Source organism: Epinephelus lanceolatus, chromosome 12, assembly GCF_041903045.1.
Source record: "Epinephelus lanceolatus isolate andai-2023 chromosome 12, ASM4190304v1, whole genome shotgun sequence".
In the NCBI taxonomy this organism is placed as follows: Eukaryota; Metazoa; Chordata; class Actinopteri; order Perciformes; family Serranidae; genus Epinephelus; species Epinephelus lanceolatus.
Window position 1 is genome coordinate 28,497,064 of NC_135745.1, and position 16,464 is coordinate 28,513,527.

General features: G+C 43.5%; 1 protein-coding gene across 2 annotated transcripts in view; it reads right to left on the reverse strand.

Annotated features, from left to right (window-relative positions):
• The window catches only part of LOC117271554 (uncharacterized), a 34,103-nt gene that overhangs the window by 5,328 nt on the left and 12,311 nt on the right, over positions 1-16,464 (reverse strand). For both annotated transcript variants that reach the window (XM_033649809.2, XM_078173209.1), the window contains one exon: positions 540-610. In XM_033649809.2, coding sequence (XP_033505700.2) covers positions 540-610 — 71 coding nt within the window. The remainder of the gene's footprint in view (positions 1-539; positions 611-16,464) is intronic.

Sequence of the window (16,464 nt, forward strand, 5' to 3'; positions counted from 1 at the left end):
GAAAACAGATAAAGAAAATGAGATAATACTCATAAAAGCATATAAAACACACAGCCCTTCAAAAGCCCTTCAAACAAGCTGCAGCGGGACTTTGTGTTAAGCCCCTTTCATCAAAAGTTATCTCACTCTTCAGTAATACGCGAGTCAAATAAGTCTGCTTTCTTTCCGCCCTGGCTCAAGCTCCGTCCACTGGTTTAGAATTCAGCACTGAAAGCTTCGGCGCTGACACGGCTTTATGGAAAGCTCCGTCCTGAGCCTTGTGGGGATGGATTTCATTAACAATTTATACCTACACATAAGTCATCCTCTGGTTTATAGTGGTCTGTACAGTGGAAATGAAAAATGATAAGGCTGGGCTATTTGCAGAGATGGTAATTTCATTATAAGGCAAGATCGGCAAATACGAAGAGTGAGGAAAAGACGGAGATGGAGGGAAGAAGGAGTGACAGACAATATGAGGAAGAAAGAGCAGAATAAAAATAAAAATAAAGGAAATGTTCAAGGTGCTCTTTTGGCAACAGTGCGTGTTTATGACAAACCTTGGCCTTTGCTGACATTACAGAGGTAATCTCCTGTCTATCCTTCCTCCAAACCCTCAATCTGGTCCCACCTGGAGGTAGACAGAAAGAGAGGAATGTAAGAACAAGAACAAGGCTTCACTCTGTCAACTTTCCTCCTCCCCTTGAAAAGGTTAACATAAACTAAAGACACAACATGCGGGCAATATGATGTCTATACATTCACAATTGTCCAGATACTGTAAAAATAAAAACAGGCCAGTGGGCCCCTGAGCAAGCCGACATGTCACATAAATCACGTCCTCAATGCATGAAGACGGCGTGTTTGTTGCTGCTTCAGTACAAGACCTGTGTTTGCTGCCAGCTAGCGTGGCCAGTGTCGGCTTGTCGGTTCATACATTCATGCAAACAGCCCCCGTCGGGCAACAAAAGGCAGCATCTGCGATACACTTGTCAAAGGCATTCTTCAGGGTCATTCCTGTGGCAGAGGTACAAGCGGGGGGAACCAGGCATAGCGAGAGCACTTCGCGGAGGTCCCAGACAAAAAAACCACAGAGATGCAGGACAGGTGATAAGAAGTGTCACGGATGCAGATGTTTATATATAGTACGTGCAGTGTGGAGGACTATGCTGGCTGCGGAGCAACCACACGTCCCGTAGCATGAGGTCATCGAGTTGTTTTGTGGCCACCAAAATGTGGAGCTCAGCCGAGGTCAGAGTATCACATACTCCAAAAACGGGAGTAGAAAATTACGTGTTTGTCGTTTTTCTTGTATCGGTTCTAAAGAGAGGAAAAGTCAAAGGTTCACCAAAGTCATTAGGATACATCATCTGGGCACTATGAACATCTGCACGAAATTACACAGCAATCCATTCAACGGCTGTTGACATGTGATGATATGTTTCAGTCTGGGCCAAAGTGGTGGACCGGGCAGCTGCACTGCTATTGGATTGTTTTTCGGTGAATCATCCAAAGTCAAGTCCAGTGATTGCTGAACTTTTTTGGTTGGTAACCCTTTACACAGGGATGCGTTACATTTGTACATTTCATACTATCATATCATTTCTGAAGTGACGTAGTTATTATTGCATGTACATGAGCTGACTTTGCTATCAAGGAGGTGGAGGGGATGGTGGCTGGCATGACAGGCATGACACCTGAGGTTGATGGCTGCCAAGCTGCAGACCACTGTTAAGCCCAGATCAGACCAAAGATTTATGTTGAGACAAAACCATTTCAGAACGCTACAGTGTTTCCCACAGAATTGAGTGTATGTGTTGCAGTAGCTGATGATGGGGGGTCCATGAACACAGCACTGGTGGAGCTCACCATGAGCAGTTTGTGACTACCCAGATAGCACACATACATCTGGCTGACGTCGGCCTGAGGACGACACATTGGCCCTGAATTTATAACATCTGACAAACGTCTGCCGCATGGGCGGATATCTTTAAATTTAATACTCTTTTGTCCTAGCTCATCAAACGTGTCTGTTACATTGGCTTTTGGTCAGTCCAGTGCCGTAGAATGTCTGCCCACATATGGAAGTCGCCACTGAACGCGGAATTCCTTTTAGGTTAAAGTGGAAGTGCCCAGAGCTGCTACCCGTGGTCCCGCGCCCCCCCGGCCTGACCTCCGGGGCCCTGGACGGGTGCTCAAGTGTGGGTAAGAAGAGCGGAGAGGAGCGTGGAGGTCTTTATGGGCAATTTATCAGTCGAGGTCTCCTCCTCTGCAAAGCAAACCGCCCCGGTGGCTACAGGAAATAGCGCAGTTTTGAAACCACTGTTTTTCCGAGATGAAGGACTGATTGTTGAGCTGCTGTTAACAGTTAACAGAGTTAACGCCGGATCCCGTTATTTAACCATTTTAACACAAAATTAAGGAGAGTGATGGACCCAAAGCCTTCAATCTGGGTAAAAGACAGCTGAAATGCTAAAAAAAAAATACAGTGGTGAAGTTGGGATTTGTTTCTTGAAGTTACGTGCTCCTCATCTTTTCTGTCTCTTGCAGGCTGCCAGGAGAAGCGGACTGGCCAGATATGTGGAAATTTGAAAATAAAGTTTGTCAAATTGACTTTTGTCTCTTCATTGTGCACACTTACACACAAAATAGGGTAACAGTCAGCTATTTTTGAATGTTAGCATTGATTTCTCACATTGGATGGTGAAATATTTGTAGTTTGAAAGGTCCAATCTAAATGAATATAGGTCGTAGTTAACGAAGCATATGAATATTAATAAAGGAGCGTCCACTGAGCGCAGCTTTTTATTGATCGTTTGAACGTCGCATGGTCATTTTTGATTAACGATCTAAACTTGATACATCGGGCCGACGTCGGCCAGATGTATGTGTGCTATCTGGGTAGTGGGGTTGATAATTGATCTGTCCCACCTTTCAGAGCTGATCAGATCAGATCTATGGATAAGAGGAGCAGCTGCTGCGAGTGAATGCAAACGTTTAGACTCAGTAGGATAAACAGTTATGTTTCACTTTCAATGTGCCTGATGTTCTGTTGCTCTATCTCTGCCCTGAGTGTGTTCAGCCTCGACAATGTAGTACCACAAACAAATGAAAGTGTGGGGAAATCCTGGTTTACAGACGTAAGTTGCAGCAGTGTGAATTTACTAGTCTAAACTCAACTCAAGCCAGTTGATGGTGTCACCTGTGACTCAGCTTGTCAAGTCGCCAGCGGCTGGTTTTAGAACTAAGGCACATCACCTGTTTGAACAGGCAGTCGGCTTGTAGCCAAGTCTGCTGGCCAAGTTGTGTTCACTTGCTGGCATTCTCTGACAACAGCCCTCCATCACACCAAAGCCAAGTCTGTCTCATTTACATTCCTGCAGCTGCTGACATGTGTGTTGGTCTCTGTCCTCACAGTGTGTTGGTGTTGGATGCTGGGTAGCTGCTGCTGCTCGCTGAATGTCACACACACAATGAGCGCTGGTAACTTAAGTTATTGTGGCATATTTGGGAATATGATCCATCTGAAGCTGAAGCAAGTATCTCACTATCACTATCCTCATTCATATTTTAAGAAGCTACAAACTAACTGAGAGTCATTGCTATGGAGATGTCTCGTCATGTCTCATTGGTGTAAACTGGCAGGTTTTCAGAAAATTGCAGAACGGCGCATTGTGAGCAGGTGCAAATTTCTTTATTTTATTTTTTTTTAAAGATACTTTTTGGGGCATTTTGCCTTTAATCAATAGGACAGTCAAGCGTGAAGGGGGGAGTGAGAGGGAGAGACATGCAGCAAAGGGCCACAGGCTGCAGCAACAGCCTTGTACATGGGGCACCTGCTCTACCACTAAGCTACCAACGCCCCAGCAGTTGCGAATTTCAACTGTTCTCCTCACGAATCTTTGGTCTGAACGGAGCTTTAGAGACCAACAAATAACAATATTATATGAAATAATAATAATAATAATAATAATAATAATAATAATATATGTTTATATGGCACTTAGCTAAACAAGGTTTATAAATACAAAGGAAATAAAACACACGTTACAAAAAACAAAAGTACAAATTAGGCATTAAAGGGGAAATTTTTCCCATGAAAATATGTTTTAAGCAATGATTTAAAAACGTGTAATGTTAGCCAGCCTTATCCCCTCAAGCAAAGAATTTCAGAGCCTTGGGGCCTTGATGGCAAAAGCCAGGTCACCTCCAGTTACCAGCCTTGATCTAGGGACGACTAGTGAGGGGAGGCTTGAGGATCTCAGGTCACGACTTGGAGCAGGTAGTCAGAAGCTCAGCTATTTAATGCGGCGCTAAACCATGTTGAGCTTTAAAAGTTATCAAAAGAATCTTAAAATCAATTCTAAGGTTAACTGGCATCCAATTGTTATTTAGCAACTCATCCCAGCATTTCCAGCTGTGACTGTGGCACCAAAACTGGGTATTTTAAGCCAAAACATGACCTTTTCCTAACAATAAGTGTGCAGAAACTTACAATGCCAACATTTATTATTGCAATTGAGTTGCACACAGTCTGTTTGTGACCTGTTCAAAGAGTTTTGTTCCTCCGCTGTTTTACTTTGATGCTTTCTTAAAGGACAACTTCGGTATTTTTCAACCTGGGCCTTATTTCCCCCATGTGTATGCGTGCGTATGATTCATGGGTACAACTCGTTCTAAAACTGGTTCAGTATTGAGGGAGGCAGATGCAGCCGGAGCCGCGAAACGAGCTAAAACGGTAACGGGGGCAAATGCGTCCCGTATAAGTTTGTGCATTAAAAGTGCTATTTTTCACCATTGACCGGTTCAGATCGCCAGTGCTATGAGTGCTATGAGTGGAGTCAGCTGTCAGTCAGTGTTGGAGCAGAGAGGGGAGGGCGGCCCCGCTGGGTACTGTAAGTGAGTATGTGTGTATGAAGTGTGTGTTTTTTCGCCACTGACAGGTTCAGATGGCCAGTGCTATCTCTGTAAATAGCATACTAGCATTTCCCTTACCTCCGGGCTGTGTGACGTCACGAGCTTTGCTCCACTATGTCTGTAGCTCTCTCTACTTGTGGGACAGCCGTTTTCTTGAGGAAGAGGTGTTTCGGGATTGGATGTCTTCTCTTCTTCGGCTGGCAGTAGTCATCTTAGGAGAAGTGAGCACTGCAGACCCGATTGTCTGCAAGGCGCAGTGTCTGGACAGGAGTGTTAGCATCCATTTGTAGCACAACTAGCCACAACTTTAGCATCTCGCTGTCCGACAAAGGCAGCCTATGAAAGCTGTACGGGGTGCTGCGCGACATCCTGCTCTTGTGTTCGGGAAAAAGTCCCGTTTATTTGAGCACTCCAAAAACTCCGGTAACACTCCAGGGGGTAGCACGTAAAAGACTCTGTCCTCTGACTCTTCTAGCGTAACACACACTTCACACACACATACTCACTTACAGTACCCAGCGGGGCCGCCCTCCCCCTCTCTGCTCCAACACTGACTGACAGCTGACTCCACTCATAGCACTCATAGCACTGGCGATCTGAACCGGTCAGTGGCGAAAAAAAGCACTTTTAATGCGCAAACTTATACGGGACGCATTTGCCCCGTTACCGTTTTAGCTCGTTTCGTGGCTCCCGGTTGCATCCGCCTCCCTCAATACTGAACCAATTTTAGAACGAGTTGTACCCATGAATCATACGCACACATAAACATGGGGAAATAAGGCCCAGGTTGAAAAATACTGAAGTTCTCCTTTAAGGTCTGTCCAGATAAAATCCTAATTTACAAGGGAAAAAACAAAGATTACAGAAACAAAACAAGTTTTTTATTGTGGATATGTTTTTTCTGCTTTCCTCATGTCCCCATATGTGTCTATCACGACCTCATATGGTGATCCCAACCCCAGGTTAGAAACCACAGGTTAAGTCTATACAAGGTCAGAAAACAGTGAGAAATGCCATCACAATTTTCCAAAGCCCAGTAGGATATCTTCAAATGCTTGTTTTGTCCAATTAGTTTAAAACTGGTTGATGCATTTAATTTCAATTCATTGTATTCAGGGAGTTGAGGGGGCCTCCTGACCACTGGGAGAATTTCTCGCCGTCCCAAGCATCTTACAAATTTTCCGAGAACCCAAATTACTGCACACCCTTGAAAAGCAATGTAAATCCCACCTTCCTTTGGCCTCTTGTCACATTTCACATCTTATTTTGTTCTTTGTACACTCTTGATTTGCCTCTTTATACTCCGCGTTTCACTTTTCTTTCTCCTGTACATCTGTTTTGAGAAATGTAAGTCAACCTGCCTGCTCGTTAATCATCTCATCAATTCAGCTCTCATCTCAGCACCAATCTGACATGAACAATTTCTTGAAACAAGCGTCTGCCCACAGATCCCTCCAACATCTTTAAAACCACATCTATCATCTCTGCGATGCTTTGCATAACCTCGGCGCTGACCTACATCAACACTGCGTGCCCATAGTAACGTATTCAGGCGTGTATTTGTAGATCTCGCCGATATGTAGTGCACCATGTTTATATAACAGTTGAAAACAATCCCAGCAGTTCTGTCTGTGCAATGAGATGGAAGACTGACAAAAGGTTACAGATCACAGGTCACGATAAGACCTGTTGATGCATTTATGTAATCCGGCATATTTCAGCTGCAGCGATGCAGTGGAAAGCAAAGTTACAGAGGCTGAGGGGCAGGAGAGAGAACAGAGGGACGAGGGAAGACAAAGTGAGCATAAATCAGCCACACAGACAGAGTGCATGCCACCGCTGCAACCTAAAACCAAAGTGTGTTGACTCCTCGGCCCTCCATCTCCCTCCGTCTCCGAGCTGATTTAAAACCTAGTGCGAGGCGGGACAGAGGCATATAGATCCTTGCTGGGTCTCAAGAGAGGTGCCATTCAGAGTCCCTACCGCTACAGCTGGGAGTGTTTAGCCCCTTTTAGATCAGCGAGCTGGGAGTCAACACGGGCCTGTCTGCTGGTTCATTTCACTCCAGCACTCTGGAGCTGTTTACAGCCCGAAGCCTCCAGCCTTTTTGGGGATGAGGTGGGTGGGGGAGTGGAGAGGTGGAGAGCAGGAGCAGGACACTGGTCCTGAAGAGCTCCAGACTGACACGAGCCTGCTGATGGTGTGTGTGCGCAGCTTCACATCCAACATGCGCGTGTTTCTACGTGTGTTTAGAGAAGCCGAGCATGTGTTCCTTCCTTGTTTGACTGATTAAAGCCTTTGGTTTGTCCATCAGGCTGGATGTCTGCAGCGGGGAGAGCAGGAGTTCTTGTCACCTTCCATTTGCATTGTTGGTCCTCTGCGCTCCAGTTGTTGTTCACAGTTAGTTAAGTGGGAAAGCCCTCCTGAAGCAAGTACAACCCATAAAGCCAGAGCCAGTTACTATTTCCAGAGCTTATTCTGCTGCTCTGAATTGCTTTTACAAATACTGTTTAAGTGCTCAGAGAGGATGGATGTGGATTTTGTTTGAGGGATATTTACGAGGTATAAGAGCAGGGTATGAGCTTTAAAACAGAGGTTGTCAGCAGTGAAGTAACATCAGTTCACTGACTATCACGAATACTGAGCAGCATGCACTAAAGCACTGATATTAGGAAAGTTATGATCCATCACTGTCAGCATTTTCTATGCAAAATATAATATATATAAATACATATTTCATCAAAATTTAGTTAAAGGTACAGTATGCAGGAATTGTCAGACACTGTTTGTAAACAGTATCACCAGCAAAACTGAAAGTCAAATTCACTCTGCTTGGCTTTTTGTTTGTCATTTTTTCTGTGCTGTGTCTGCGATTTTCGTAGCCTCCTCTTGGTTGCGTGCTGTTTACAGTCTGGCACCGACCTCACCTGCCTGCTGTGCCCAGGAACATCCCGAAAACAGCAAAACCAGAAGACAATACAGAAATACAAGTAGGGGCAGGGTCTCTACTGACAGATACAATGCCACACACTTCTAGTGACTTAAAAGTGACAATTGAGAGGGATTACTTTGAGTCTTTACCACGGTTGGGTTCCAAACTCTGTACTTGTAAGGGTACCGACCTAATGATATTAGTACTACTAGAGCACTGGTTCCCAACTGGTCAACCTCTGATTGGCACTAATGGAAACACAACACCCGGTTGGACACAATCAGTTTGGTAGCTTCTACAATTCTTTCTCATCTCAGCCACAAATTCTATCTGTCTCTGTCCAAACACCCTCTAACATTGTTTCAAATAGTCGGCACCGAGTTTGAAAGAGTGACTGAATTAGTAACAGATATAGTAAAAAAGTAGCCACCAAAAATGTTCCTGCCTCCACACTGCTTTCCTCTGTTTGCTAACCCTGTTTTCAGCTGCGTCTGTGATGTCGAACTTGACACACCAGAAAAGGGGAAAAACAGAAAGGCATACTCATTTACTTGCAATGGCAGAGGAATCTATTGCAAAATGTTAGCGGGTTCGAGGCTAATTTCAGTAGATAAGGGAAATCTGACTCTAGTGATATTCCCATGATTTGATGTGGTTAAACTACCTTTAAATCACATATTTAAATATATTTTATTCAACATTCATTTATTAAACCAGCTCAATAGGTCCAATGAACAACAAAGCTGAATATGAAACAAGAACATATTTTCTTGTGTGCTTTAAACTGTCCAAACATAAATCCAAAAGTTTTATGTAAAGTCTGTCACCGTGATTAATAATCAGCCTTAAAGGCATCAAATTAAAGTCTTACAAAAATCTGTTGCACATTTGGCTGACAGCAGTCAAACTTCAAACCCTTTACTGCTCTGTGCCTTCGTAAAGCTGCATGAATAATGCTATAATTCAATGTTTACTGCTTTCGAATACGTAGTCCAGACTTTTATTAATACAGCTATTTTCAACAGAGACACATCTTTGCTAAGAAAAGAAGCAGGGCGACATAGCAGACATGTTTCTGGTTAGTAATCTTGGTGCCTACTGTATACGATTACATCCTCAGACCTGAGCTTTGCCCACAGAGCCTCCATAAACCTCTCACCTTGTAAAAGAAAGCTCCAAGCACTCCGGTTTTTCGCCTCCCTCTAAAAGCCAAACTTCTCTGATAATGACCTCCTATTAGAGACGTACTCTGTTCTCTGCCGTGCGCGCGTGCACGTCCGTGGAATGATCTGACCTCCAGCTTTAACCTGTCACTACCGCGGTGCCTGATTGCAGGAGCGAGGAGAAAAACAAGAGTACAGTAAATCACTGCTGGCTCAATAAAAGACACCTGCAGTGTAAGAGGAGATGCAGGAGAGAGAGGCAGAACACCAGGAGAGCTGTCTGATCACTACCAGACACTGAGAAACCTGCGGAGGTCCCACAGAACGTGATGATATCTGCTGTACTTACATGTGCCCCTAAGCTCTGCATATATGCATCCAGAGCAGTGTGAAAAACTTGTTTTGTAACTTTGCTTTAATCCTGCCTGTAGCCTCCTATACACAGAGCTCAATGTCTTTTCAGAAAATGTCATACAAGAGACCTCAGGGTGTAACGGCAAGTCCTCAGACCCCGACTTGTTGAATGTTTTTTTATCTTTATCTGAGTAATGAGTCTATGAAAACTCCTCTGAGACAACTTTCGGATTTTGGACTAAGGATGTCAACAGACAACTTTAATTGGTCAACCACGGAGAATATTTTTGATCGGTTACACGTTGTACTTTAGGTTAATTTTGCCAATCTTCACGGCGCACTAACTTGGTCGGGTGGGAGATAGCTAGAAGCATTCAGAGTTTACTGCTAGTACCACCCATGGATGTATAAGGAGTCCTGGATACAGCATTGGAGACAGTACCCCGTTCATTTCTAAAAAAGTTGCTCTGTGGCACATGAAGCCAAAAATGTTCAACTGCCGCATATAAAATGATATCATTAAGCCCACAGAGCAAGCTCACTAGAGTCTTCCACTGGGTGAGCCATCTTCTTCCAGCTAACTTGAATGGGAGATAAACAGATTTAATCTTGCGGCTCCTCTAGACTCACCATTCAGTTTAGGACTAGACAATACAATACCTTGATTCACATACTTCAGACTATGAGTGGGAGTAATAGTCGTCTGGGGGTTTCTGAGTGGGAGCCAAAGGGTGAAGATTAGATGGATCAAAAAGTAGGAAAGAGCATGGAGAAGGCAGAGCCAAGGTGAGACATCTGTGCGGATTGAACTCGTCCCCACCGGACCGGGCTGTACACTCTTTCTCAAAATGGTTCAAATCCAGATAGTGAAAGGGTCATTTCGCGAAGGCTGTGATGCTAAAAAAAGTGTATGAACTGATTCACAGACGTCTCTTTCACACTCTTAAGTCTTCTGGAAAAAGTCATGTTGGGCCCATGGCATCATGTGATGGACTTTGAAGCTGTAATTGCGGTGTTTGGCTGCTACAAAAACTTGGCCTCAAAGCTCCGCACTTCCTGGAGGCCTGGTATCACCAAAGACGGTGGATAAACCAAGACGGTCCACTGCGAGTCAGTTTCCTGTATCAGTGTCACGTGGGATTCGCGACCACCACGCCCCTTTAGGAGACTAACAGCAGGTCCTGAGTCCATTGACTTCAGTGGGAGAAATGAACGTACTCTCGCGAGATCTGGCAACAGATATCTTCTCTCTGGTGCTGAAATCAGTGCAGTTTCACCAAAGATACTGGATTACTAAAAATATTTTTTTCCAGCAGATATCTTAGTTACAACATGATTGAGCTAACTGGAGCTGTTAGCTGTCCCTGTCAGCTGCAGCTACTGATGCTTTCTAGACATTGTGATTTCCCAAAACTGAATATATACCACACATAGCAACACAAAACTGCTTTGCTAAGATATCCGCTGGAGAAAATATTTTTTTCACGGACCGTTTATTGAGCTACTGAGTTATTACAGACACCGCTAACGGCTAACGGTTAGCCCAGCTAATCTACGATAACCAAGCGAGGTTGGGGATACTCGTCTTTGATTGGCAGTTCTCCATCGTCTTTGATTGGGCTACGGGGGACAACGCCTACTTGAATGGCTGAAGAACGAAAATGTATACCATTTCACACAATGGGGGTATATTGTAGGTGGGCCATCTTGTAGTGGTACAGTATCTTTGGTACCACCATTCTGGTGATGGGACAGCAATGCTGTGGAAACATAGTGGCCACCTGCTGGTCTCCCCCTAGGTAGCTCTGATGAGTAAGTTGCTCAATTTTACTCCCCTTTAGCATTGTTAACTATATTTTCAGTATTAGCTTTGTTAGCAGTGTCAGCATGGCAAGTAGTGCTACTATGGTCAACAATGCTAAAGGGGTCTGAAGCTGTCGACTCACTGGAACGACCTGGAGGGAAGCTGGAGGGTGGCCACCATGTTTCCATAGCAAAGCGTTACCAGCAGTAATCTCCGAATGAGCAGTGCTGCTTGCTAGCTCCCATCCGATCTGCGAGGTACACAGTGCAGAGTAGCAACTTTAGCTAACCAGTGGAAACTAAAATGTGGGCAGTGGGTGCTATGTTTCCGTATGTTAAAGCAGCTAGCTGTCCGTCTGTCAGCAAAGCCAATAGAAGAAAAAAAAAAGTAAGACACTGACATCACAGTACATTAAAATTTCACCACCTCTAAATGTTGCATCAATTCGATGCCGTACCGACAGCATAGGCTCTGCCTCAACGTAGAGCCTGAGCACTGTAGCCTGACGTGTACCTCCCCCGAATGCAACTACGCATCAAGGCGACGTAGATCTCCTGTCTGTTTTTGTAAGATGAAGCCATTTCCCTTTTATTTACTTTAATTTCACAGATAAGAAACAATAAATTGTGAAGACTATAAAGCCTCCACAAAACAGCATTTTAAGTCTTTATCCTGGCTTCACATGAGCAGAGGAAATCTCCATTATTCGCTAGGCTAATTCAACAATGTAAAATGCCATAAGCGTGTGCTAATAACGTTAATAACGTTAGCATTTTATGTTTGTTTGGAAAACGTGTTTAGTGTAAGACAGTTGTTTTGTCTGTGAACCTTGTGAGTTGTAATGGAGCCAAATTTTGTGACATTACCTTTGTTAAATGTTGCTGTTGTCACTGGATTCATATGAGTGGAGGAAAAGTTTATTAGCTGCTTGGCTAATTTATACAATGTAAAATGCCATAGGCTTGTGCTAATAACGTTAGCATGTTGTATTTATGGGGAAAATGTGTCCAGATAAAGACAAGTGCTTTGTCTGTGAATGATGCGAGTTATAGTGAAGCTGATTTGTGTACTTGTGTTTGAAATTGTTGCTACTGAACCATGTTTAACGTGTGTTTAATGTGTGTTTTGAATCAACTAAACTTTACGGCACTTCACAGAAACACTGCCGCCGACTAGTGTTTTGGAGGTGTAACTGCAGAGTGGCACAGACACACCACCGCACAATATGCTCACAATGGCGTAGGCGATGTGCGTATGCTACAGCGTAAGATCTGCATAGAGCTGACACACAAGTATAAATCCTGCTCAACAGAGCGCAGGACTAAAAGGAAAGGCCTCTTCTATTTTGCATCATTTAGAGTTTTGTTTTGTTTTCCCCAAAAATTAACCAGTCAGTTAAAGCTAAATGGGTGTGGGGCTATAGAGAGCAAAGTGAACCTAAGCTGACACCCCTGTTTTGGACTATATAAATACACTTTTTTAGACATTAATATGACGTGAAGGAGTCATATTTTTGCTGCACTTTCTCTTTTCTCTCATCTCCTTCTCCTGTTTTTCATTTCCATCATGCTTCATTTAACTTCATACACATTAAATGTCTTTTTCTCTTGTTAAATGTGCTCTCTCCTCCTCTCCGACTAAAACAATTTCACTCTTCAGCGGTCAACGACAGCATGCCTTAACTACGCGAGGCAACCACAAAGCCAAAGGAGAAAAAGCCGCAGGAGAGGCGATAGAAGGAATTAGATAATAAAATAAATCACGTGATAAGAATAAAGAGAATTAAAATAAAAGAGAACAGCTTATTGTCCAGGGGAAAGAAAAATGAGAAAAAGATAATTGAACCACTGAATGGAAGAAGTCTAAAAGCAGAGATAAGGTGAACAAAGGGAAGCGAGGGAATGACAAAATGAGAGTGCAGAAAGAGAGCGCAGACTGAAGCCCGGTCAGTCTGTAATCCCATAATCCCTGGCAGGCAGGCAGGATGTAATTGCTCGTTAGTGCCAGTTTCCACTCTGAGGCCTGTCACTGCTGGAAAACCACAGAGCGCCGGCGAAATGAGAAACAGATAGCGAGTCCCATGCCTCAGTTCAGATAGGTGGCCCCCCCCCCCACACACACATGTGAACACACACACACACACACACACACACACACACATATGCTTTTTCTGCTTCCTTTTTCTAATAATCCTTTTACACAAAAACACACACGATACACCCCATCAGCACACACACAGGGGGGCCGGGGTAATCAGAGGTGTGGACACTCCACAGCCTGGAGGAGGATGGTGGAGAGAGGAGTGAATCTGTATGACCTCACTCCTCTCTGTGTGTCTCCCACCAGGAGGTTTTATTAACCGACTGACAACATCTGAGCCTGAAGGTGTCTGAGATTCTTTCAGGCCAGTGAGAGAGAAACACACAGGGAGGGAAACTCTGGTGGTCTGAGAGGAATAATCTGTCAGGAGCAGGGTGACTGACTGTGAATAACATGAGCCGGGCTGAGCTGGGTCTGACTCCAACCATCGCCGTCGACCTGTCGGCTGATCCACCACTTTGGTCCAGACTGAAATATCTCGGTGATTATTGGACGGATTGCTCTGAAATTTTGGCCAGATGTTCAGGGTCCCCGGAGGATACTGACCTTTGTGATTCCCTGACTTTTGCTCTATCACCACCATCAGGTCAACATCTCAATTTGTCCAATCCTTTGGTTTATAATCACACACCTGCCCAATGACGTCCCATTAACCTTACTTTGTGCTAATTAGCAAATGTTAGCATTAAAACTATGATAGTGAACATGGTAAAGGTTACACCTGCTAAACATCAGTACGTTAGCATTGTCATCATCATGGTGTTAGCATGCCTAAGTTAGCATTTACCTCAAAGCACCTATACTATACAATATTATGGTGAAGCAAGTCCTTCACTTGCTTAGTATCTAGTGGTGAGGCCTAGTAGTGTATCTAGAAGCTATGCTTTTTTTTCCAACATGAACGACACTCAGGTTCACACTCAGCCATCACACATGCAGGTGGTAGAAGTCCATAAAAGTGCTAAAAACTTAAAAAAAAACAACTAGCAAGCCAGTAGCAATTGAGGCGGTCCACATCCAGCTGCCAGTTAAAGTAAGATCTGGACATCAAATGACTTAGTCATTTGAATGACTTTGTCTCACCTGTGCCTTGTCCTCATCAGACAGTCAAATTAATTGCTTGACAAGCAGGACAATGCCCTTATGTGTGTCTGACATATGCCATCTCCTTTCACTTTCCTCCACCAGTTTACTCATGAAGAAACAAACCAAAAAAAGAAGCATTCAAATACTGATTTGGACGCTGATTACCACGGCAACAGTTAAAGCTTCGAAACATTCGGGTCAGGCCTAAACGTTACCCACACAAGCAGGATGAAATCACAAAGGGTATGTAGATTTTGACTGATAAGACCCAATCAGGAAGCGTGGGTGTCTGCGTCATCATTTTCAAAAGTCTTCGTTTCCGTCCGTCCAGACTAAAAACACAACCTTGGAATTTGAAAACTAAAATAGGATCAGCAGTGTCTTTGGAGGTCTCTGTTTTAAGGGTTTGAATATTCCAGAGTAGTGTTAACTCTCGGTGTAAAAGTAGCAAAAGTTATGTGTTAAAATAAACATATTAATGTCAAAGCATCATAAATGATCAACCAAATAATGTTGTAGAACAGTGCATTGTTTTTCATGTAGAAGGTGAGAATAATGGCCAAAATACATGGGACATGCAGCACGCCCGCAGCACAGTGTATCCATTATAGTAAACTGAAGAGGCTAAACTGACCACAGAGGCTGTGCTTGCCTGCGCTAACCTCGTACTGCCTTATATATTTTAATGCGGGGGGGTCTATTTTTTCTTCTCTACATGCCACTCCGTAGCCCTCCAACAGGTAAAGACTACATAGAAGAGTACAGCCTGTTTAAATACCTTGTACCAGAGGCCATGTAAAACAGCAGAGCAAATTTGTGTGTTCTTTATACCTCACATGAAAATAAATCAATCAAATCAAAGCATCATGTGGTTAAAACGATCTTGTTAATGTAGCCAGTGCCAGTTAAAATAGCCGACACTTCCAAACCCTGCCTTTCCAACTGCAGGATTTTATAACTTGGCAAACTTGAACATGCATACAGTGAAGCTGGCAGCAACCACACGCTACAGACACAGATGGTGTTTCTCAAAGTTGAGGATCCTTCCTTGGTAGGATGGATGGGTCCTTCCAAGGAAGGATCCTACGAAGGCAAGGCAAGAGTCCGTCGTAGCATTTGGTGAACACACATTGGAACAGGCTAACGAGTGTCCCAAGTTGTGCGTCATTAGCAGACTGAGGGGGTTTCGGGGTACTGTGATAATTTTGCTACCCTCTAATGTTGTCGTACAATTTGAACAAATGTAGTCAGTATTTTCAGAGTCATGTAACTTTTAGGGAGAATATATTTCTGGATTTTATGTTTTATCTAAATTTTATTTTCTTAAAAGCTTGTTATTTGGAAGTAAGTTAAATTATGAAGTTTCTGTCTATTTTTTATGCTTGTATGATAAAAACCCCTGGAGAAATTAATCCAAATAAATGACATATTTATTTAATCCCCGCCGAGCTTTGCTGGCACAGGGGCTTCTTCCAGTAAACTGTGCACAAAGAATTGTGCGTACTTGCTGAGGATACACACATGCATCCTTCAAATTTCTCTAAAGAAGGACTCAGTCCTCAGCAGAATTTGAAGGATCCTTGACAATGGAACAGTTCTTAGGCGGGATTTGATGATGATTGTAGCACCTTGAAATTCAGCCATTCAAGGATCCTTCCTTGACTTTGTGCCTGTGTAGCAAGTAAAAAAACCCACTCTATGTGACACGTCACGTCTGTGCCCCATGTATGTATATGAGTTATGAATCATTCTCATAACCGATTGAACTAATATCAATATTTAAAGCTGCTGTAGTCACTATCTTTATATAAACAATGGATCGAATGGCCACATGTGATGTGACAGAGGTCGCTTGAAATTAAGCGTTTTAGCGTCTTTAAGCATTTTTTTTTTGTTTTACAGCCATTTTACTGCTTTGACTCACTCTTACTGCTCTCATCAGCCTCGGTTTTGGCAAACAGACAAAGTTAGAAAGCTGGTAAACAAAGTCGAGATAATGAAGACCAAAAGAGAGCAAAAAGAGAGTAAATATTGAACTTGGTGGCCGGACCCTCAACGCAAAAAGGCTAACATGTTTGTCTTATCAACCTTATCATGATAATATGAAAAAAAAAATATATGGCAGCTTT